The sequence below is a fragment of the Bactrocera neohumeralis genome, chromosome 6 (assembly GCF_024586455.1).
Source record: "Bactrocera neohumeralis isolate Rockhampton chromosome 6, APGP_CSIRO_Bneo_wtdbg2-racon-allhic-juicebox.fasta_v2, whole genome shotgun sequence".
Lineage (NCBI taxonomy): Eukaryota > Metazoa > Arthropoda > Insecta > Diptera > Tephritidae > Bactrocera > Bactrocera neohumeralis.
Window position 1 is genome coordinate 27,993,956 of NC_065923.1, and position 23,407 is coordinate 28,017,362.

A 23,407-nucleotide genomic window follows, 5' to 3' on the forward strand; every position below is an offset into this window, starting at 1 on the left:
ACGAAGTTTGTAACATCCAGAAGGAAGCGTCGGAGACCCTATAAAGTGTATATATAAATGATCAGTATGTCGAGCTGAGTCGATTTTGCCTTGTCCGTCTGTCCGTCCGTCTGTCTGTATATATACGAACTAGTCCCTCAGTTTTTAAGATATCGTTTTGAAATTTTGCAAACGTCATTTTCTCTTCAAGAAGCTGCTCATTTGTCGGAACGGCCGATATCGGACCACTATAACATATAGCTGCCATATAAACTGAACGATCGGAATCAAGTTCTTGTATGGAAAACTTTCACATTTGCCAATGTATCTTCACCAAATTTGGTATAGATTATTTTCTAAGGCTACAATGTAATCTCCGAAGAAATTGTTCAGATCGGTTAACTATAGCATATAGCTACCATACAAACTGAACGATCGGAATCAAATGCTGGTATGGAAAACTTTTGCATTTGACAAGATATATTCACCAAATTTGGTATAAATTATTTTCTAAGGCACCAATGTAATCTGTGAAGGGTATATTAGCTTCGGTGCAGCCGAAGTTAACATTTTTTTCTTGTTTGTTTGTCTATCACTAACATTTGAGGGAGTAAGAGTTGAAAAAAAAATTCAAATTATTTTTTTGAAGCACCCTAATGTATATTGTATTGGAGAGATATCAGCACTTTTTCTTCTCATTTGATCTGTCACCATATTATTCAAAAAATGGAGCCTGCTACAAATTTTGAACGACTCCAAACAGTTTATGGATTTTATGAGACATTTTTTTTATTAGAAATACATACGCGCCGAGATTTACCATTATCCAAATATTGTGGAGCGACCTTTATAAAAAGAAATATTTGCTGAAAAAAACTAATTCTGCGAGAGATTTGTCATCTTACGAAATTTTCATTATCATTTATTAACTTATTCAGTAAACATTTATTTAAAAAAATCAACTTAAGGTTTTTAGCATATTTATTTCTGTTATTTCTCTATAAATGCTCGCCCAAAACTTAACACATCAACTACGCTAGGCGATCTTTTCACCCTCCTCATCCGAACCAGAGCCCTTCTCTTCTACCTGCTCTTCCTTCTTGCCATAATCGGAGAATGTCAAATTAACATCGTATGGCGAGTGCCAGAAAACGCCGATCGGAGTGTAATTATATGGTATGGGCCAAGAATGGAGCTTATCGTCCAACTCGTTTGGTATACGGTTGTACATTAAAGCGCGTCGCTGCACGTTGCAGTAGAAACGATTACAATTCAGCACAAGTTCGATACGCTGCACTTCGGGTAAAAGTTTATTGAATATGGCAGGCGTTAGATCCTCACCGAAATCAAAACTCGGTCGCCACAAGCTGAACGCGCCCTTACCAGAGCTTATTGTGCTGTGTACCGTATTATCTTGGCCCCGCTGTATCTCTTGCGACAGTGTCGCACACAGCTCAAACAATTTATCCTTAATTGTCAAGTGCTGTTGACTCATTAGCTCAATGTCGGTGACGGTGTTCGGTGGAAACTTCTCATTGATGTTAATCGGGACGGCACGACGATAATGAAAATTTTGAAAGTAAGTCTGGAAAAAGAGAACGCTACTATAATAAGTGCAACTAACTGCTTTATTAGCGTTTCACTTACCTCCCCGGTGCGATCTTCGGTGAGAAAGACTTTATTTGCCAAAAAGTATTTATCGGCGATCGCACTCAACTGCGTACAAAAGGAGCCGACAATATCTTCAACGCACTCGAACATCAACAACGTATAATCGCCCATGTACAGAAATATGCCCGTGGGTCTATCACCCGAAATACTATTTTCGGCATCGCGCGCTAATATGTGTTGCAATTCCATTTGTAGGATTATCTTAAAATCGAGTGTTTCTCGTCGTGCCGATGTCACAGAGGTCAGTGAGCGCCTACCCCCTCGGTACGAACCGCCATGCGGCAGTGTTGGCGGCGTCGGTCGACTTTGTAGCTGCGGTGGCTCCGCATCCAATTTGTTCTTCGCCAATATATAGATGCGTTGGTAGAAGAGACGTCGCGATAACTCCTGTAGGTCTTCGCGTATATAGTCGATGAGTGATGGTCGTATGGAATAGCACTCGGGCTGTTCCCGTACAATGGGATCGTTGAACCGCAGCGGGCGACTAAAACGTGCTAACTTAAATGAACTGATGGATGCCGTTGCCAAAGAGGGCATTTTGGCTTTTTATTTGCGTTATTTGAGAAATTTTCAAAATATAAATGTGTTTGTTTTTGTAAATATTTCCAAAAATTAAATTGCTGTCGTTTTCGTTTTGCTGATTCTCGAAGTTTATTTATGTTTGCTTAAATGCCGAAAACATTCGTTACTTAGCAATGTTTGAGTAATCGAATGTGGGTTTGTTTACTGTCGTTAGGCGTGATAGACCTTGGTGGGATATTTGTGAGACAGTGTGTTGCATATTATATGGCATATTAATGACCAAAGCTTTTTTTCGGTATATTTGGACAATGAAAATTTTTTTCAAGACTAAGATGAAAAATAATCTTTGTCTTTTCAAAACAAAATTTTGATTCTACGAGAAGAAAGAGTCATTTCTCAGACAATCATAGCATCCATCTGTACATCTGACTATTATATTTGAAAGGGGTTTTAAATTTTGTGGAAGACTGATTTTTTCTACCTATAGTTATAAGATGTTTGAACCTATAAAAGACACTTCTCGAGTTCAACAAGTTTTTTACAATACCGTTTTCGATGAACTCTATATTCTTGTTGAATTGGACTGATGATAAATTTGCACCAAGTAGTTCTCGGGTACAAAGAAATGTCCCCATGGAGTACTAATAAGGTATAAGTCCGAAATCCGAAGAAAATGATCAGCGATCTGGTCAATTTGGTCATATTTAACTGCTTCACCCGTCGGGTACTGCGTCGAATACTTTCGGAGCTGGAGTGTTTTCGTCCATTCGGACGACATGACTTAGCCGGCGTTGCCGCTGTCTCTTAAATCTCTAAACTATGTCAATATCGTCATATATCTCGTACAGCTCATTGTTCCATCGAATTCGATACTCGTCGCACAAAACCTTTCTCTCGAAAACCCCCAACGTCGACTCATCAGAAGTTGTCATCGGCCATGCCTCGGTTCTATATAACAGTACGGGAATAATGAGTGACTTCTGAAGTTTGCTCTTTGTTAGTTTTTTGTAGTCTACTCAGTCCGAAGTGGCAACTGTTGGCAAGAGTTATTCTGGGTTGGATTTCGAGGCAGACGTTGTTGTTGGTGTTAATGCTGGTTCCAAAATAGAGGAAATTATCTTCGACTTTGAAGTTCTGACGTGGGAACCAAGTGCGGCAACTGTTCATTTGATGATCGGAGATATTTCAGCCTACCGTTGAGCCAAAGATACCTTCTTTGCCCACCCTGGCATTAAAGTCGCCAAGTACGATTTTGACTTCGTGGCAAAGGCAGCTCTCATAAGTGCGCTGCATCGTCCTTCTCCTCCGTGCGTGCGTGCGTGGGCGCAAATCAGTGATATGTTTAAGAATTTCCTTTGATGCGGATTGTAGCTAGACGTTCATCCACCGGTGTGAATGCCAGGATTGGGCGAATATGTGTTGTTTATATTACCACTGTAGTGAATGCCTACTCGTATTAGGACTTGTTCCGTCCACCACACTTCTTGGACGGCGGTGATGTCAGCCTTTATTTCCCAATTAAGGGACCGAAAATTCCAGGTGTATGCCCATAAATCGTATCCTTAATGCGTTTCCCGTGGTAGTCATCAGAAGAGGGGTCTCTCATCCAAAGCTGTTGTTTCCTTTTCATTGCGGGCGATTTTTAAATGGGTGGTCCTAAACCTAGCGTACAATCTTGGGTGGGGTGGTTCGCCTTCTTACTTTAGATCGTCTCGAAACGGATGTGATTTGGCTACCCAGAGGATACCTGATCTAAGACCGGAAATCGTAAGCTGTTTGAGCCATATGTAAAATAATCGTTTCTGGCAACTCCTAAATGAATGAAGGGACTTTCCTCAACTGAACTTCTGCACATGACTCCATCCACAAACTATCGTCGCAGCTCGAAAATCCCATATAATGCATTGATATTCTACAACATAGAAACCTAAATTCGGAAATATTATAAAATTAAGTAGCAAATACGAAGTGATACGAACTCTTAAATGTCAAAATAATCACCAAAAACTGATTCAAGCTTTTAAACCAGATAAGCTAACATGGTATAACTAATTTGTCGATAGTAACAGTATCCACGAACATAATCAAGGCGCCGTAGGTATTTCTACGATAAGGCGTATAGTATCTGTCTAATATCTAGTTCTATCTCTTATTTTTGAAGCACACCAAAGTCTTAGGAACGCTACTGAATATTCAAAGGATAATTTCGGAAAATAAAAAGTTCGAAAATAATATTTTTCTTGCGCCTCTTCTGAAACTGTATGTCTCATATTTTTTCTAGAAATTTAACCATTTCTTCATATTTGTAATACTATAAGAACTAACTGTATTCCAGTTCTAAATTATTCTTTTTAGCATTTATGATAATAAAATATTTCAATTTCGATTTGCAGGTTTCACTGCTTGCGGTGGCAGAAGGCTCATGGGGTTCACCAGGTGATGGACAATATCACATACAGACAGATGAAGGACCGGAGCGTTATTTCCGTTTTCAAACGGATAATGGACAGTTTCGTAAGGAAAGACGTCTACAAGACGGTACCGTTGTTGGTAAGTGCTTGCCGCTTTTAAATCATTTTCCATGTATTCGCAACTCTAGAACCTTTTTACGTTTCAGGCACTGAAGCTTGGATAGACGCAGCTGGATTTCTACGCCAAAAGGACTATATTGCCGATAAAGATGGTTATCGCATACTGAAGTCAAAGACCGTATTTGTGGGCTATAACAGAGCTATTGACGTAATATTTAGAGAAACCATATTTAAATTGAATTTAGTAAACAATTATTATTTTCTCCCGCAGGATGCCATCAAATCGACGAAGTCGGTGCCAGCGCAGAATGGCGTGCTGGTTAATGGCCGCAATGGACTGCGTGGACAAACGAGTAGTGTTAATATTGTGGACACAGCAAAACAAGTAGCTGTTGCGTACACAACAACCACAACACCGTTGCCGCCCATCATTAGCGAACCCATCGTGCCGCACGATCCAGCTTCAGAAGCTTACGATGGCAAATTAAACTATCTTTCACCAGCTGAAGCGGCGAATATACAACCTCAAGGCCAGCTGGGATTCGATCACTACCCCGACGAGGTGCCACGCCTACTGCAGCGTCAACGCGAACGCATACAGAAACCGATAGTGGCGCCTTATGACACACCCGCCAGCAATTCGCTGACAGATCTTCAACAAGAAGTAGCGCAAGGGCTTCGTGAGGGCAGCATTAGTGGAGCGCTGCCATTACCCGCACTCGATATGCAACCACCGTTGCTCGGCAGAGGTGCCACACGCCAGCGTCTGCGTCCAATTGCTGTCTACGATACAACGCCAGCGCCGATCACTGCTGCCGAAGCTGCGGGTTACTCCACACCCTCACCTTCACCGTTTGCTGCCAATACAGGTGGTGAGAGCGCGCCTAACACCAATGGTTACTATTACCAGCGTTCGCCTACACCAGCCACGCATACAAATGCTGCCACAACAAATGCCTTGGAGATCAATCAGCTTGAAGACGGCTTACTGCCACCATTGCCGCCGACGACACATCGGCGACAGCGACCAACAGCTGCGAATAGTTTAAGTGGACCCGCGGTGCCGTATGACGGTGTCGGTGTGACAGCTAACGGTTTCCGTTATTTCCTACCGCACCAATACCACGAAGAAGAGCAATTTGCGAACGAGAAGCGTGCCGGCAGCTTCGGCTATGTGGATCCATTCGGTATACGCCGTGTGGTCTACTATAATGCCTCGCCGGGAAGCGGTTTCGTGCATAGAAACAACAATCGTTATGTGGGTCTGGGTGCGGCACCTTACGATGCCGTTGTCTGATGCGTGGATGGGCGGGAGAAGTAGGCGAAATCGAAATATAAACAATGTCAAATATAAGCGGAGCTCGCAAATCCAATATTTTACGTGCGGCTGATAACTGTCTCACCAAATAACTCAAGAACGAACCGATCCAAAGCAGCGAGTAACTAGCCAAAGAGTGGATAATGGTGTAATGTTTTAGCAAACTCATAAATATAAAATAGAATTACAAGTATTTGAAATCGAAACTGCCGAGCACAAGTCAGCGTTGCATACTCGTTCGTGTTTTTGCTTGCAGTTCGCTATGCCCTGCCTGGCATTGTTTGTATTTTCAGCGAGTTCACGCATATATATATCCTGTGTGTGTGTATGTGTGGAATTATGCGTATGTGTCTGTGTTAGTTTAATATATATACTTATATAATTTAATGAAAATTATAAATTAATTAATTTATATAATTTAAATGTAACGAAACGTAACGGCTTTGAGCTGAGTACTCGTTGCTGCGTAAAATGACGTCGAACGAACGAGCTACAGTTAGTTTAACGAAATCACATTCATGTATTAATCTTGCCATATTAACAAAAAAAAAATTAAATATATAAACAACAAGCGACTAACATATTTAATATTATTTAAAAAATAATAATAAATTATGATAATTAAAAAAACGCATTAAAATAAAAAAAAATAAAAAATTTGTAATTAATAATAGCTTTTAGCAATAAGTGCAATAAAACTGCAGAAAAGTAGTTAAAATAATTTATATTAGCTTTCTTTTCATAGCTGTATTCTTAACATAATCAATAATATTTTTTATTATTATTAAATTTTATGAATTTGTATTTCTTTTTTATTTATTAATTTTTTATTTTATTTCAAATATTAAAAAAAAATTTAAATAAAAAATAATAAAATAATCGAAAAATTTTAATTTCTTTCAATTTTTATTTTTTTAATTTTTATTTCGTTTTTTAATTTTATTTCAAATATTTACAAAAAGCAAATCAAATTCAAAATTAAAAATATAAAATTAAAAAAAAACAAATTTAAAATAAAAATACATAAAATCTTTCGATTGTTTTTTTATTTTTAAATAATTTGTTTCCTTTTTTTTAATATTTTAATTACAATTAAAAAAGATAATTAAAGTTTTTCGATTACTTTTTGTTTTCATTTTTAAATTTGTATTTTTTCGATTATTTTTTTTGTTTTCATATTTTTTACGTAATTTTTTCTGTAATTTTTATTTAAATTTTTGTTTTTATATTTCAATATTATTCAAATTTTTCAAAAACAAAAATACAAATTTTAAATAAAAAAGGACAAAAAAATTGAAAAATGTTAATTTTTTTTAATTTCTATTTATTTTTTTATTTATTTACAAAAAAATTAGATTAAAAAAATAAAATAAAATTGTTCGATTTAAAAACAAATTTAAAATAAAATAAAAATTTTTTCGATTGTTATTTTTTTATTTTTGAATTAAGTTTTTTAGATATTTTAATTCAAATTAAAAAAGAAAAATAAGGTTTTTCGACTACATTCTTTTTTAATTTTAAGTTTGTATTTTTTCGATGTTTTTTTATCTCTATTTTCCTTCTACTTTTTATTTAATTTTTTAATGTTTATTTAAATTTTTGTGTATATTAAATATTAAAAAAAGAATGACATTTTAAATTAAAAAAAATAAAAATTATCGAAAAATCTTAATCCTTTTTTTTATTTTATTTAAAATATTAAAAAAATTTAAAATTCAAAAAAAAAAATATTTTTATCAAGTATTAAAAGAAGAATGAAATTTTAAATAAAACAAAATAATCGAAAAGCCTTAATTTTTGTTTTCAAAAATCAAATTTAAAATTCAAGAAATTAAATTTTACTATAAAAAATAAATTTGAAATAAAAAAATTAAATTTTTCAATTATTTTTTATTTTAAATTCGTTTTTTTTTTAATATTTGGAATAAAATTATAAAAATTTTAATTTTTCGATTCATTTTTTTCAATTGATTTTTATATAATTTTTATTTTTTTCTTTAAATTTTATTTAATTTATTTTTATTACTATTATTTTTTTTTGAAGCTGTAATTTTTTTTTAATTTTAGATTTAATTTTTTTTCAATTTGTATCAATTCCTCATTTACTTAATTGACACAACTGTGCGTATTTTTATGTGTTGTAATCTTTGTGCGTATTAACCTGTGGATGCTATGAAACAACGACGATTGAAAACTGTGTGACGAATGAGTTTTTGTAATTATACACATAATTTCCTTGAATATGTACATACTAAAAATTAATATATATGTATATGCATATGTATATGTAGACATTTTCTCACCGCAATTCCTGGTCAATAGTTGTTTATTATAATTGCTTTATCTTAGATTTTTTTAAGCGCCGCTCTTTAACAGCCTATTAACTCACAAATTAAATTAAATCATTTAATAAAATAACTTATTATGTCATATGTCTGCATGTATGTAGTTTTATGCAAATGTTTAATGAACATCCGTTGCCGGGAAACTGTCTTTGTTATAAGCAAGTGCTGCAAGAGAAATATATGTATATGTATGTAAAAGCTGTAATAAATATTGTGTAATTAAAAATCAATAAAGTCTTTATATTTCCTTATTATTTTTAATGCAATAGAGGTAAGTGTTGTGGAAGGAAATGAAAGTGAAGTAAGAAAAAAAAGAAAAATTGTTCAAGGATGGAAGAAATTTTGTTAAATCATGCTTACAAAATCAATAAATATAGGAAGATATATTTTAAAAAAAAACTCCATATATAATTGTTAAATTATGGAACATTAATACAATGTTTAAAAAATAAATAAAATTATTATGTTATTAAGCCTGACTCAGCCTGATTGGGCTTTCCCGCGTAGCCATACGGCATTTGGCCCTAAAGTTTGTCATGTATTGATACATTTTCCAAAAAACAGTCCCTAGTCGACGACGCGGATAAGTTTTCCTCGCCCCAGCCGGCCCTTTAGAGATTAAAAACTGAGTTTTTAAACGAATTGTTACTTTTAACTTTCTTGAAAAATATTACTAGAATATATTTTTTTTACGCTGATCTACAACAAAAAACTAAGACATTCCATAAAGAAATACAAACTTCATATGTTGTTTGTGGCCGTGTTCAACGCTTTTACCTATTTAGAATGAAATAAATAAAGTTTTACAAAATATTTTACTCAAATTTTAAGCTATGGTTTTTAAATTTTGGAAAATAGGTTGACCCTGCCTTATTTTTCTATTTACCAAGTCTTCTTAATTGTGGTTTCGTTGATAAGGTTGGTTTAGAACTGACAATCAGCCTACTTATCCAATTCTGATTTTAGTCCAGATATGTCGCCAAGTAATATCTTTCATATATTTTTCTTTTAAATATGTCTCCTATAACTATTCCAGCAAATCCTTGTGGTTTTGGATACACCACCTTATACTATTTTTTGAAAGTGCTGAAGAATTAATAATAATCACACCACTGTCTAAAACTATAGATTATCCAATCAGTGGTTTTTTCGGCTTCGGCTCAACTTTGACACGATATTCGGCTGATTGATCATCTGTTTCCAAATCATAAGTGTAGAATTCGGTTTCATCGAGACTCATCGCCAGTAATACTAAAAACTTTTCGCTTGCCCAAATGTGCCGTCGATACTCAAGCACCAATTCTTGTATTTTTTTGACGCATTGATCATCAGTTAATGTTAATGACTGTTCTGGACATGGTTTGTTGTCAACGCGCGCTTGATCCTCTTTGAATAATTTGTACCAATCAAAAGCACTTGCTCGCGTCAAACAACATTCACTGAAGGCCCTTTTCAACATTCGGAATGTGCCAGAAATTTGATTTGAATAAGTTCACTCATCTTAAAAATCGCCGAATACACTTTATGCACTTCAGAAAGACAATGGGGGTTTCCATGCGAAATTTAAATTAAAAAGTCATACTATTTTTTGCCCACAGTAGTAAATGCACAAACTCAGTGAATTCATAGAAAACTTGGTTCATGCGAGTTGGCAAAGCACTTCAACTATCCCTTATTGATCGATGGTTTCGGTTTTAGATATGAAGCGTGTCAATATTGGACTCGTCCCAAAAATCTTGAATTCTTTTGCAAAAACGGCGCTGAGTAGTGGTCGCAAAAGAGATTCTTGCCAACGCTGAAGACTCTACATTCATCAAACGCATTATTGATTGAGATAAGACCAGATTTTAAGAATAAGACGTCGAAATTGTTCAACAATTTATTGAATGACGCTCGAAGAATTACCTGAAACGGAAAAAAGTCAAGGCTTATAACAAGTGTGTGACAAATTAGATTAAGCATAGACATACTTGTATTGCCTCAGAAGTGTATTTTGAAGGCAATAATAAGAAATTTTAATAAAATACATGACATTTTTTTTGTCAAGCCAAGTCAATTTTGATCTGAATTCTCATAAAATCACATGGCATAATGGAAATTAGTGTCAATGCGAATATAGTTCTCAGCTTATGTCGAAATGATCGAAATGTCATCTACATATATGCTAAAGTGATCCGATATGAACAATTACTTCGGAGATTGCAGTATTGACTTAGATAAAACACATGCCAAATTTCGTGAAGACATCTCGTCTACACTACAAACTCTTGATTCCCATCGATCAGTTTGTATGGCAGCTTAATGCTGTAGCCGTCCGATATCGGCTGTTCAGGGTATAAAACAAATATTTTGAACGTTCTTCTTTCTGATTTTCTGTCTTTAATCATTTCTCATAAAATCACCGTCATCTACAGGCAGCTTAGAACTTCTGGGAATTCCCATATGTCGCATGACGTTGAAATGCGAGATAAGCTCGATCTATGTATGTACATCAATTAAAGCTCAAATTATTGATAATATTCTCTTCTTGCTACTAAAAATTTTCGCCAGAAAAATAACCCCAGTCTTTCTCTGTCACGAACGGTAGGAAAAACTAGATCACGTTTCTTGTTTAGTAATAATTTACCTATACTAAGATCTACATTTTTAGATAATATATAAAGCAGTGTGTAAATCCCACGCTTCTCCATTTCACTTCGCGTGTCATATTTTACGCTCAAGATTTTAGTCACGCTCTTTTAAGCGCTCTTTTTACTTCTAAACTGCAAATTCTCTTAATTTCACACACACGTTCCACAAGCCCAATTCTTATCACAACAACAAAAGTCATAAATCCACATAAAAACCGATAAGATAGGCTCTCCTTATCTACCACAGCGACTCTGGCACTCCGGTGTTGGTGCAATTCCACACCGGTGCTCCAAGTACCGGCGCTGCGTGATAAACAATTCAGTAGTTAAACGGGTCCCACTGAAAGTGCATATTTAGCGCAACACAAACGCAATGAAATTCACAAATTTCGCCATCGGATTGCTCGTGACGCTCTGCCATGCGCTTAACGGCGCAGAAAGCGCAAATATACTCAGTTTAGTCGAGGTATTAGCGCCGGATCAACAAATTTGGTACATTTTAATGCAAAACAAGCGAGCTTACCTTAATTATATCTTGTGTTTATATGTGTTCGTGTGTATTTCTAATTTCTGCATTTCTTCACTTCGGCGCACACTCGTAGGCACGATGCCGTTATCAAGGGTCTAATTGAAAGCGGCCATAAAGTTACGCTGGTCAGCGGCAGTACAATGCACTCGAAGTCGCCACACCTAACACAGATTCATTTGGAACAGGTGAAGGAAGCATTGGACGTCAGCAATAATCTACACAGCCGCTTGGTCAATGCCTGGTTGAATCCCTTCGAGCGCATCTACCATTGGTACAACAAACAGATGAAAGTCTGCCAGGCTGTGCTCTCGTCCAGTGGTCTGCATGAGCTTATCGCGCTCTCTAGAGGCTCCGGCATGGAGGCGCCATTCGACGTGATCATCTTCGACGCCAGCTATGGCCACTCTTGTTTGCTGGCGCTGATGCAGCTCTTCGAGCATGTGCCCATTGTCGCGGTCAGTGCCTCGCATATCACACCTGATTTGTTGCAAATTGTGCCAGGCACGCAGCTGCAACCTGCCACTGTGCCGCATTTCACTAGCACACACGACGAGCACATGAATTTTTTCGAACGGCTACACAACACTCTGATATACGCCGCAGCCCAATTGTGAGTCACCGCGTTGTGTACCAACGTACTCTATACATACATAGATACATACATACATACAAGTACACAAATATTTTGTTTTCACATTCTCTTTTGTTTGCAGCTTTCGTCAGTTCACGGTGTTGCGCGTACAAGAGGCTCTCTTGGCTAGGCACGAGGCATTGCAAGCAGCTCACGTAAAGCCCACTTTTGAGAGCGTACGCGATCGTGTTAAAGTCGCGTTGGTTAACAGTCATCCGGCGTTTGACTATGTGCACTCTTTGCCGCCGAATGTAATTCAAGTCGCCGGCTTGCAATTCGATAATATCAATCGGCCACTGTTGGTGGAGATGCAAACGTTCATTGATGACTCCATTGAAGGTGTCTTCGTTATCACCATTGGCCCTGAGCTCTTGACTCCATTACTCATCGAACAGGTGCTGAGTGTGATCGATAAATTCCCAGAATTTGGTTTCGTGTGGGGTGTAAAGAAGATTATGATACCGTCGACAGGCAGGAAAAATCTGTATGTGGGAAAATGGTTGAAGAAGAGCAATATTCTGGGTGAGTATGATATTTCGAGATTGTGGTTTCTTTAGTTGTGATCTGGACCAAATAACAAAATTTGTCGGATGAACTTAGGCAATTTTAAGCTGGATCAATATTACGGAACCTTATATATTGACAATTATGTTAGCTATGAGTCTCGGTAGTCTCACAGACATTGTTGTAATCTTTCGAAACACTAAATAACTGTTACTCTGATCACCTATCTTAGTCGGTACAGATTTTTATTGTTGTTGAAGAAAAGTAAAGAATCAAAGAATTTTTATGAAGGTTTTTGGTGTGATATAAATTCGGTCTCATATCGGTTTCATAGACCCTTCAGCCTTTGAACTAAATACTGCTTCCGTGTGGAATTGTCTTTTTGTTACGGCGATCACTAAAGAAACGGTTTTTGGTGTGATGTAAATTAGAGTTCGTATCGGTTTCATAGACTCGACCGTTTTTGGACTAAATATTGCTTCGTGTAGAAACGTCTATTTGTTACGGCGATCACTAAAAAACTGCCTTAGCCTTACTTCATTGGCTTCGTACAATCGCTGAAGTATAAATTAATATTATATATATTTGTTCTCTTAGACAGTCAATACAAGATCTTGAGATCATCTCCAGAGCTCTTTAAAGCATTTTATCAAGCTTTTTACCATGTCTTCTTAAGCTCATGCATCTAAGACTTCTGTGTGACTTCAAGATTTCAGTGTCGGACCTATAACTTTCGTTTGATTAGGGCTGTATCAAGATACAATGAAATCTGACCAATCATGGTGACATACTGGTTTACCAGCTTCCGCGACTATACTCTATGAACGTATAATTCTTTCTTTGGAGATATCTGCAATGGAAACACTTGTCTACTTTTTCTAACCTATTTTCAATAAGGAGCTTCATAGTTGTAATGAATGGCTGATGATCCTATGGAAGAGAAACCCATAAATCTCTTACAGATTATTTTTTTTTTATATTCCATGGTTCAATGAGCGTTAAAGCTTTGGATATGATCTTTAACTAGATCGATTGAAAAATTTACGGAATATTTAGTTTGGTATCTTCAAACTTAATTTCAGTCAGTTTGACAGCGCTTTAAAGTTATTAACTTAGTACTAGAGTTTCAAAGATCTTAAATTTTCATTTCCAAAATCATTAATTAACATCCATCTCTTACAGCACAAAACAAGGTGATAGGCGTAATTACGAGCGGCAGCCATATGGAAGTTCAGGAGGCTATCTACCACGGAGTACCCATTATTGCAATTACTAATACCTTACAGCCACCAAGTGTGAGTTTGCATTACAAGTAACACCAGTAATCATAATTCTAATCTTCTTTACAATACAGATCGCGACTCGTGTGCAGTCATTGGGCATCGGCCTTAGCGTAGATTTAAAGTCCGGCGCTGAGAAACTGCAGAGCGCCATCTCAGCATTAGCCACGAAACCGCAATTCACAGAGAACGCAAAATCTCGGCAGGTCGCTTTTCGTAATCGGCCACAAAATCCACTCGAAGAGGCACTCTGGTGGATTGAGCACGTTATGGCGAACCCCAAAGAAAGTGGGTATCTTCACTCGCAGTCAGTTGCCGAAACGGGCTTCTTTGCTTTGCATTCCTTGGACGCCATGTCTGTGCTGCTCTTCATGTTGGTAATGTTCTTGGTGAATACTTTTATTGTGCTGAAACAACTGAGAGAACAATGTCAGAATAAGGGCAAGAAGACGGCGATGAACGGCGTAGACAAGGAAAAAAGTCTGAAACGTAAAACGAAGAAAGCAAATGAGAGTAAGAAGAAAGTGCAGTGAGGTAGACTAAAATCAAAAAAAAAAAAATAGAAATAAATATTTAATTACTTTAATAAATTAATGGAATAATAAAATAACCTCGCTATAAAGGAAACGTGTGTTATTCAAAAATGTATGCCCAAAGAAAGGGAAATATCAAAATGGAGTCTTAGTCTACTGAAGCTGAGACCGTAATTATTCATCTATCGGAATTTCGAAATATAATTTATTTAAGTGTAACTCACTTGTAGCTAAAGCTTAGTTATACTTAAGTCAACTTTAAGAAGTCGGCCTTCAGCTCCTTCAACGAATTTCGTTTCATCTCTTCGATCGACTGAAAACGGGTACCACAGGGCGGTAATTTCAGTTTGGGGAACAACAAAAAATCACACGGAGCCAAAACGACGGTGGATACGGTGGTTGATCAATGGTACTCATTGCGTTTTTGGTGATTGATCATCGTGTAAAATCTATTAATTTTTCTTTCACAACTCCGACCGTTTTCGATGGATGTTCTTACGCAAATGCCTCAATACGGCCAAATAGAACTCCTTATTGAGTCTGTGTCTCCGGAACAAATTCATGACGCACTAAGCCACGACTATCGAAAAAACAATGAACATCACCTTGATTTTTGAGCGGCTTTGGCATGGTTTTTATGATTTCGGCTCATTTTTTCCCTTCATTCTGATTATTATTGACTTGTTTGTATATAAAACTCATAAACCCATGGCTCATCGGCATTTAGAATGCGCTCTATGAATGTAGGATCGGAATTTACACGATCAAAGAAACCTGTTTGCGATACTCTTTTTGAAAAAAATTAAACTATATCGGAACGAGTCGAGCAAGAACGCGTTTCATATCCAAAATATCCACAAAAATCATTCGAACGGACTCGCGAGATATGGCGTGCTTTCTTACTCTTGCCTGATGATTTTCAAGCTCCATATCTTTCACCTTTTCAATATTTCATCAGTTGAAGAGGTCAAAAATCGACCAGAACGAGGCATGTAACTGAATCACCGTAAGCGTATTCCAACATTCGCACACGAAATTTGGTTAGAAATACAAAATTTGTATATTCTAGATTTTAAGGATTTCTTTATGGGTTATCCAGGTTGAATACGAAGTTCAACGAAAACCCCTAACATCAGACTATGCTTCCGTCTTACACATCGGCGAACCACTCCAGAGGCATATTCTTATATTGGGAATTAGTAGCGATCCGTCAATAGATTCAGACATCATGGGAACGATAGAAAACAGATGACAATGGCGATTGAATTGATGGATCTATTATTAGTGGTATCGAAATAGTCGCAGACGAAATGGGTTTCTTCGAGTAGTTGGAACGTATATAATGTAGTAAAATATTAGGAATTATGATAGTTATAAAATATTTTTAGGTTTATCCAACTGAGAACAAATACGGAATTATGGTTACAGTTTCGAGGATGATAAGCCACAATAAGTATTATACATTCTTGGTATAAATACATATCATTAGGCTCATCCATTAAATCGAATGTGATCCTCTCTTCGCTAAACTTCTGAGCCTCTCATCTTTAAAAATTGTTCATCGCCGTAGTCATACAAGTGATGAGTGATGTGTTTTTTAGGAGTAAAAAATATTATCCAAAAATATTTGGAGAGTGTTGGTGAGTTGACAGTCTTTATTCAAAGACAATTGTGGCCCGTTCGAGTATGAGCGTTGGAATAGCGATGTAGAACTTAGCTGCTTTAGAAGTTTAAAAGAAGTTCTTCTGTAATCGTATACTGAACCTTTCATTGGTCATTAATTGATGCCTTCTTTGCTAAAATATCTCGTTTTTTTAACGTTGAGCACCTCGCAATATGACAGTTTATTGCATATTTGGACCAATTACCCGCATAGTGTTATCCAGAGGTTACCTTTAAATGTAGGGTATTAAAACTTCGTGATTGCCGATGAAATTCTAAATCTTTAAACATGCTCTAACTGCAACTCAACACATACATACCGTAAGCTTTGAGTAATCTCAACAGCTGATATGTGCTGTTGCTCGCTTTGGTGGATGCTAAGCTGAGCTTAAATCAACGCTAAGTTCCACAAATTAACAAAGTGAGAACGATTGTGGAAACCGATTCCAGCTCTCATGTTTATCTAACTCTGCGAAATATATGTAAATACATTTATATATTTACGTCGATTCTTAACTCCTTTACTTCGCTACGGTTTGCATTTATTTATGAGCTCGAACTTGGATACACACAGTCAATTATATGTGGATCAATCATTCTATAAGTGAAGCAATATATAGAAACAATGGTATTTTCACGCTATTCCGCAATGTTTTCGTTAACCGAAATTCATTTATACTGTGACGCTCTAGTGTTAAGCGGTCTTGTTGATCTTGAACGGCACCACAAAAAGCTGTGATTTCGGATGTGCTTGCTGTGCTTGAGCAAAGCAGTATGGCTAGAATAATCAGCAGCGCACTTACAAAGAGATATCTCTCATCTACGGCAGCGCGTTCAACGTCGAAAGCATTTGCTAAACCCTACAAGGATATACCGGGACCGCGTGGACCCTTCGGACTTGGTATATTGTATCAGTACTTGCCGCTGGTTGGACGTTACTCATGGCTGGAGCTGCATAAGGCGGGACGCAATAAGTACGAGCAATATGGACCGATCGTGCGTGAGACCATGATACCGGGCGAGGACATTGTGTGGTTATATGATCCGAACGATATTGCGACGCTGCTAAATGAGCGAGATTATCCACAGCGACGCAGTCATTTGGCGTTGGAGAAGTATCGCAAAGATCGGCCGCACATCTATCGCTCAGCCGGCTTGCTGCCCACGTTAGTATATGTGAAAAGTGATTTCAATTGCTTCATAATTTTCTTCTATTTATAGCAACGGCGCGGAATGGTGGCACCTACGCTCTGAGTTGCAAAAAGAGATCAGCGCACCGAAGAGCGTACGCAGCTTTCTTGCCGACTTGGATTTGGTCACGCAAGAGTTCCTCGAATATTTGCCATTGGATTGCAGCTTCGACATATTACCGAAATTGGCGCGCTTGAATTTGGAACGTAAGTCTATCTAATTCAAGTGACTAAACTGCACTATAAGTTGAACCCAACATTATTACATGTATTTCCAACTTTCATCCTAGTCACCTGCCTAATGACTTTCGATGAGCGTCTAAATGGCTTCTCACCCGACGAACAGCTACCCAACTCACGCTCCACCAAACTCATGCGCGCTGCAGAAACAACAAACAGCATCATATTGCCCACCGATCAAGGTTTGCAGTTATGGCGTCACTTCGAGACACCCAAATATCGTAGGCTACGCAAGGCGCAAGAATATATGGAGAGTGTCGCTATCGATTTAGTGTCTCAAAAGTTGGCGTACTTCAAGGAGAGTAAACCGGACGGCAATGGCGACAATCATGATGGCACTATGTCGCGCAGCTCATTGATTGAAGAATACCTCAAAAATCCCAACCTCGATCTCTGTGACGTTGTCGGCATGGCGGCGGATTTACTGCTAGCAGGCATCGATACCACTTCTTATACGACAGCATTTGCGGTATATCACATTGCTAGGAATGCAGAAGTGCAAGCGAAGTTGAAGGAGGAAGCCTGTCGTGTGTTGGCTACACCGAAAACACCCTTATCAGCTGATGCTTTGCGCGCCGAGGTGCCATATACACGCGCCGTGCTGAAGGAGGTTTTACGCTTGAATCCGATTTCAGTCGGCGTCGGACGCATACTCAATAGAGATTTGGTGCTAAGCGGTTATCATGTGCCGAAAGGGGTGGGTTTGGGTTAAAGCTAGCAAAGCGACACATCATCTTAATGAAATTTCTTTACAGACCGTGGTGGTAACACAAAATATGATCTCCTGTCGTTTGGAGAAATACTTCCCAGACGCGCAGGAATTCAAGCCCGAGCGTTGGCTACATCGCAATCAAGCCGTTCATCCCTACCTAGTGCTGCCCTTTGGTCACGGCATGCGCGCTTGCATAGCCCGTCGCATGGCTGAGCAAATATTACTCGTTTTCATGTTACGCGTAAGTACCCAATGAGCATTGAGCTGCAAAGCTATTTTTAAAATTGAATCCGCATTTGATTTGCATGAAATTTTCATCTCATTCGCTAGTTGTTGCGAAACTTTGAAGTAACTTGGATGGGGGGTGAAGACAAGATGGGTGTACGGACGCTACTAATCAACAAGCCCAGTCGGCCGGTGAGCATACAGTTAAAGCGACGCGATGAGTCAAGCCACGGAAATTGATTACGGATTCAGTAAAGTGATTTTCTGATTGTCGCCAACTACAGCACTTGTGTTTGTGTATCTCGGATGAACTACATACCTCTTAATATTGTAGATTTATGTAACTATTCTTATTGTAATTTTTGTGAAGATTGTACTTGTAGTTAATTGTTTTTTGTATGGAAAGTGATAAATGATTATAAATAATAAAGAACATTAGTGTATTGTAGATTTTAGACCCAACTTAGTTTTTAGATCTAAGTTTGAGACCTATGATTTCGTAACTTTTTAAAATTCAAATTGGCGAATACTTTGCGAAACTATATTTCATATGTACTATATTTTGAGGGTTAGCGGCATACTCAAAATGATGCCCCTCAGTTCGAACAATGACCAGTAAAAACTCCTACATCTAGGAATATGCGAACTTAATAAGAACCAAGAGCTCACTAGACATCTTATAAATTTCTTTGAATCAGAAGAATCTTGCGGTTGTGCAGCAGTTGACTAGCGCTCGTCAAATTCACGTTGAACCAAAATATATGATAGCCGAACGCAAGAATACAGTTGAGCTCCAACTTGTTCCCAATCCGCTAATATAGAGCTAAGGGTAATTTTCCCTACAAATTTATGGAATTAACAATTTCTTAATTCGTTGAACTATGTCAATGTCGTTGTATATCTACTTGTAGTACAGCTCATCGTTCCATCGGTTGCGGTATTGGCCGTTGCCAAAGGATCATAAATTTCCCGCAGAACCTTTTCCTCGAAAATTTGTAGCGCCGACTCATCAGATATTGTGAACGTCCATGCCTCTGCACCATATAGCTGGAGGGGGATGATGTGTGACTTGTAGAATCGTCGAAGACGACGAATTGTTCGTCGAGAGAGGACTTTACTTCTCAATTGCTTACTAAAACTTTTCCACCTAGGAATATGCGAATCTTAATGAGTTCCAAGAGCTCATTATCGAGACAAGGGTAATTTTCCTTACAAATTATCGAATTAACAATTTCCTACGATTCTCCTGTGAACACGCGACCATACCAGTCACATACTGTAAAGAATAGACCTACCGATTTGTTTTGACAATGATATGATATTATTACCGGCTAAAGAAGAAACTTATAGCTTTCAAATACCTCCAAATGTCGAATGACTTTTATGAAAATATATTTCAAGACAAAACACTACGCAAAGGTTTAAAATTATGCACCGGAGAACGACTGGTGTCCAAAATACCTATTTGCTACATTTATAAGTTTTAGACTGACCTCCTAAGCAATGATTGGCATCTCTAGAGCTGTGGAACAGTATTCTTTAAAGATTTGCAATTACAAACCGTTATGGTCACCCAGGACTTAATGTTAGATTTTCCGATATTTTCAAAATGGTTAAAACTTTGATTCGAATTAAATTACATTGTATGAAAAGCATTCGCAATATTCAACGTTATGTCAATTATAAATGTGCGTAGTTAACTTCTTTTTACAACCGTGCGTCGTCAGACATCCTACCTATCTACTAAGAATAAGCAAGACTTTCTAAAAATGTATTAAATAGGCGTCGATTTGAAAAACAAGAAATCAAAGTCAGAAATTGTTGAATATTTAATATTATAAAACCTACGTGCCTTTGCTTTTGAAGGCGTCTTTAGAAGTTTAGAGATGAGATAAATATACTACATATCAGGGATATAATTTTTAAGTGTCGTTTCATACATAGTATATTGTGTCCTATTTTTTCATTTTATTCAGTAAGGTTTACAATTTCCTTATGGAATGATATGAGCAAAAACAACGTTTACAAATTATTCAATTATGTTATCAAAATAATCCTTCGCGAATCGTTTGAGATTTGGAGCCTGCATTTTCTTTGCATAATGTTGAAGTGCCAATAAGACAAAGAACCGCTCGAAGTAATGAAAATATTGTTGAATTTTTTTAACAATTAGTGTTTTTTTTTGTAAAGAAATTATATCACTCTTGTTGGAAATCCCTCTACATACATATATATAGTATATAAACATTGTTTGCTATTAATCCGAAAGGAACAACTAACCAGGAAAACGAATTGCTAGTTCCGAATTAGGTACTATGTTGACAATGATTCGTTCATGATAGCTTATAATCTCAAATTCTCATTTGATTCAAGGAAATCGGGTTGTAAGAGGCATTAATGAGGAGATAAACTATCTCTTCGGATCCGTTTCTGACTATTTTTGACGTACAACGTTTTTAGTAAGCGAAAAACAAATAGTATATTGATATATATATCTTGCTATGTATACTATAACGGCGGTTTTAAGGTCTTTGGCCTACCTGTGTTTTCGATATCCAATTATTTTTAATATTTTACTATGCTTTTTGGAATTCACATAGAATCCACATCAACTAGGTGAATTCTATGTGAATCCCAAAAACTACTGGCCCTACCCATACTGACCGATGAAGCATAGAGAATTGAGTTGTTACGTTTGTAAGGCGCTCTCATCAGTCTATTACCAGTCTAATGTTTGTTCGATTCGCCACTTCCCAAAGTTTGACAAATATTAGATATATGTATGTATGTTGCCATAGTGGCTACATAGAGACAGGGCCTCGTGTTGGATCGCTCCTGTAATATTAATGCTTAGCCAAAGTATTGTATTATGATGGAAATAGGTGGAAAAGTGACCATATATGTATGTGTATCTATGCATGAACTCGTAAACCCATACAAATCTACTTCAAATATCAATTAAAAATCCCATTATTATTTTAATATATATATTTTCTTTAATATATGGAATTTATTGATTTAAATACATACATTTGTATTTACTTATTTGCACAACTTAGACTCGTATAGATGTATGTATCTATGTTTGTGTGTGTATGCAATGTTGCTAATGGTATGTATATATGTATATGTGATGTTAGCTGAGCCTGATAATACAAATAATATTTTTGTTTTTGTTGTTTTCTCACACTACATTTCACGTTTTCTAAATCAAATTCATTTACATACTTACTATTTATACCTATATATATGTACATATACATTGCATATATAATTTGGAATACACTTAGATCATTGTTTTTTGTTAGAGTATCATTGCTATAATCTTTATATGGCTATAATATTTATAGCTTTCATTATTGTAAAGAATAAACTTATCATGTTTTCTATTCTAAATCGTAAATCACTAATTCTATTTTGTTTTCTAATTAAATACAAGGCATTTGGAAAATTCTTTCGACTTCATGAACGCTTCAACAGTTCAAGTATTAGGGTGTGTAGTAAATTATTATTATTTTTAATTAGAAAAGAATTTATAGCACATATGTATGTAAGTATAAATATATAATATTGCGTGAATGTTTTTGTATATATGTGTGTGTTATCTTTTAATATATTTAATAGCTATAAATGCGGTTAATTGACAAATCAAAAAATATATTTATAAGAAAGTATTGTTTTTGATGGAAAGTAAACGACTTTTTCTGCTGTGTTGACTTTCATATGAATCTAGAAACTATGTATATATGTTAGATACACACATTAGGGTGGTTCTTAAAAAATCATAATTTTTTTCAGTTTAATTTTAAAAAATTGGTAATAAGGTAAAGAGAGAGAGTTGACTTGCATGTGAATGGCTATGTAAGTATGCAACATACTATACATTAGGGTGGTTCTTAAATTTTTTTTGTATATTTTTTTTCAGTGTAATTTTTAAAAATTGGTATCTAATAATGTAAAAAAAATATTGTACAAAGATTTACACATGAACATTAATGAACTAATTTTTCTTACTTAAACACACCGTAATCGTCTGCAACCGTTGCCAATTTTTTATTTTAATATTTTTTTATAATAACATTCTCTAAAAAAATTACTGTACTAGCAGAGCTTCCGAAATTCTATTTGAAATTTTATATTGTTAGCGTTGAGAACCAACGTAATATACATACATACATATGTATGTACATACATACATACATAAATAAATATTTATATGTCACCATAAAAGTGAAAATAAAGTTTTTAATTAAGAATAAGTGAAAAGAGTATATAAAATATATTTCTGCTGATTTAGCTTATTAATACAAAAATATGTACATATTGGGGTGGTTCTAAAAGAGAATAAAAATATATTTTCAGTACCCAAAACAAAAATTCGTTAATTTCACAGCAAACTAGATCAGATAAATTATTTTGAAATTCGGGTGTCGGGGCATTAGGGTGGTTCTAAAAAATATTTTAAATGTATTTTTCAGTACTCAAAACAAAAATTCGATAACTTTACAGTAAAACATAAAATTGAAATATTTTGAAATTCGAATATGTACATACATATGTATGTATATACATATTAGGATGGTTCTAACAAATACTGTAAATATATTTTTCGGTACCCAAAACAAAAATTCGCAAGCAAAATAGATTAATTCAAATATTTTGAAATGTATGTGTATTTAAATATTAGGGTGGCTCTAAAAAATATTATAAATTTATGTATTTTTCAGTATCCAAAACAAAAATTCGATAGACAGAAAAATATATTAATTAAAATATCTCAAAATTGGTAACGGCTAAAAACGTTTTAAAAAATATTTCCTATACTTACTCCACGTATATCCAAACATTACCAAAGTATTCTGTTTTTATAATATTTTTGTTTATAATATGTTTTTCTTATAACAA

General features: G+C 36.0%; 4 protein-coding genes across 4 annotated transcripts in view; 3 read left to right on the plus strand and 1 right to left on the minus strand.

Moving 5' to 3' along the window:
• The window catches only part of LOC126763399 (uncharacterized), a 60,817-nt gene extending 54,103 nt beyond the window's left edge, over positions 1 to 6,714 (plus strand). The window contains exons 2-4 of the mRNA XM_050480886.1: positions 4,566 to 4,722; positions 4,790 to 4,911; positions 4,975 to 6,714. Of these exons, the coding sequence (XP_050336843.1) occupies positions 4,566 to 4,722; positions 4,790 to 4,911; positions 4,975 to 6,000 (1,305 nt within the window). The 3' untranslated portion in view covers positions 6,001 to 6,714. The remainder of the gene's footprint in view (positions 1 to 4,565; positions 4,723 to 4,789; positions 4,912 to 4,974) is intronic.
• Positions 975 to 2,243, minus strand: LOC126763404 (uncharacterized). The gene is made up of 2 exons (XM_050480892.1): positions 1,627 to 2,243; positions 975 to 1,564 (listed from the first exon to the last, which is right to left on the minus strand). The coding sequence occupies exons 1-2, from the start codon at positions 2,185 to 2,187 to the stop codon at positions 1,016 to 1,018; spliced, it is 1,110 nt and encodes a 369-aa protein (XP_050336849.1). The 5' UTR covers positions 2,188 to 2,243; the 3' UTR covers positions 975 to 1,015.
• Positions 6,715 to 11,268: 4,554 nt separating the features above from the next.
• On the plus strand, positions 11,269 to 14,567 carry LOC126763392 (UDP-glycosyltransferase UGT5). Its single transcript, XM_050480860.1, has 5 exons — positions 11,269 to 11,488; positions 11,599 to 12,135; positions 12,239 to 12,678; positions 13,843 to 13,955; positions 14,015 to 14,567. The coding sequence occupies exons 1-5, from the start codon at positions 11,370 to 11,372 to the stop codon at positions 14,471 to 14,473; spliced, it is 1,668 nt and encodes a 555-aa protein (XP_050336817.1). The 5' UTR covers positions 11,269 to 11,369; the 3' UTR covers positions 14,474 to 14,567.
• Positions 14,568 to 16,595: 2,028 nt separating this feature from the next.
• LOC126763396 (cytochrome P450 302a1, mitochondrial) lies at positions 16,596 to 18,950 on the plus strand. Its single transcript, XM_050480864.1, has 6 exons — positions 16,596 to 16,763; positions 16,828 to 17,301; positions 17,357 to 17,532; positions 17,616 to 18,262; positions 18,321 to 18,518; positions 18,608 to 18,950. The coding sequence occupies exons 2-6, from the start codon at positions 16,910 to 16,912 to the stop codon at positions 18,740 to 18,742; spliced, it is 1,548 nt and encodes a 515-aa protein (XP_050336821.1). The 5' UTR covers positions 16,596 to 16,763; positions 16,828 to 16,909; the 3' UTR covers positions 18,743 to 18,950.
• The last annotated feature ends 4,457 nt before the right edge of the window (positions 18,951 to 23,407 follow it).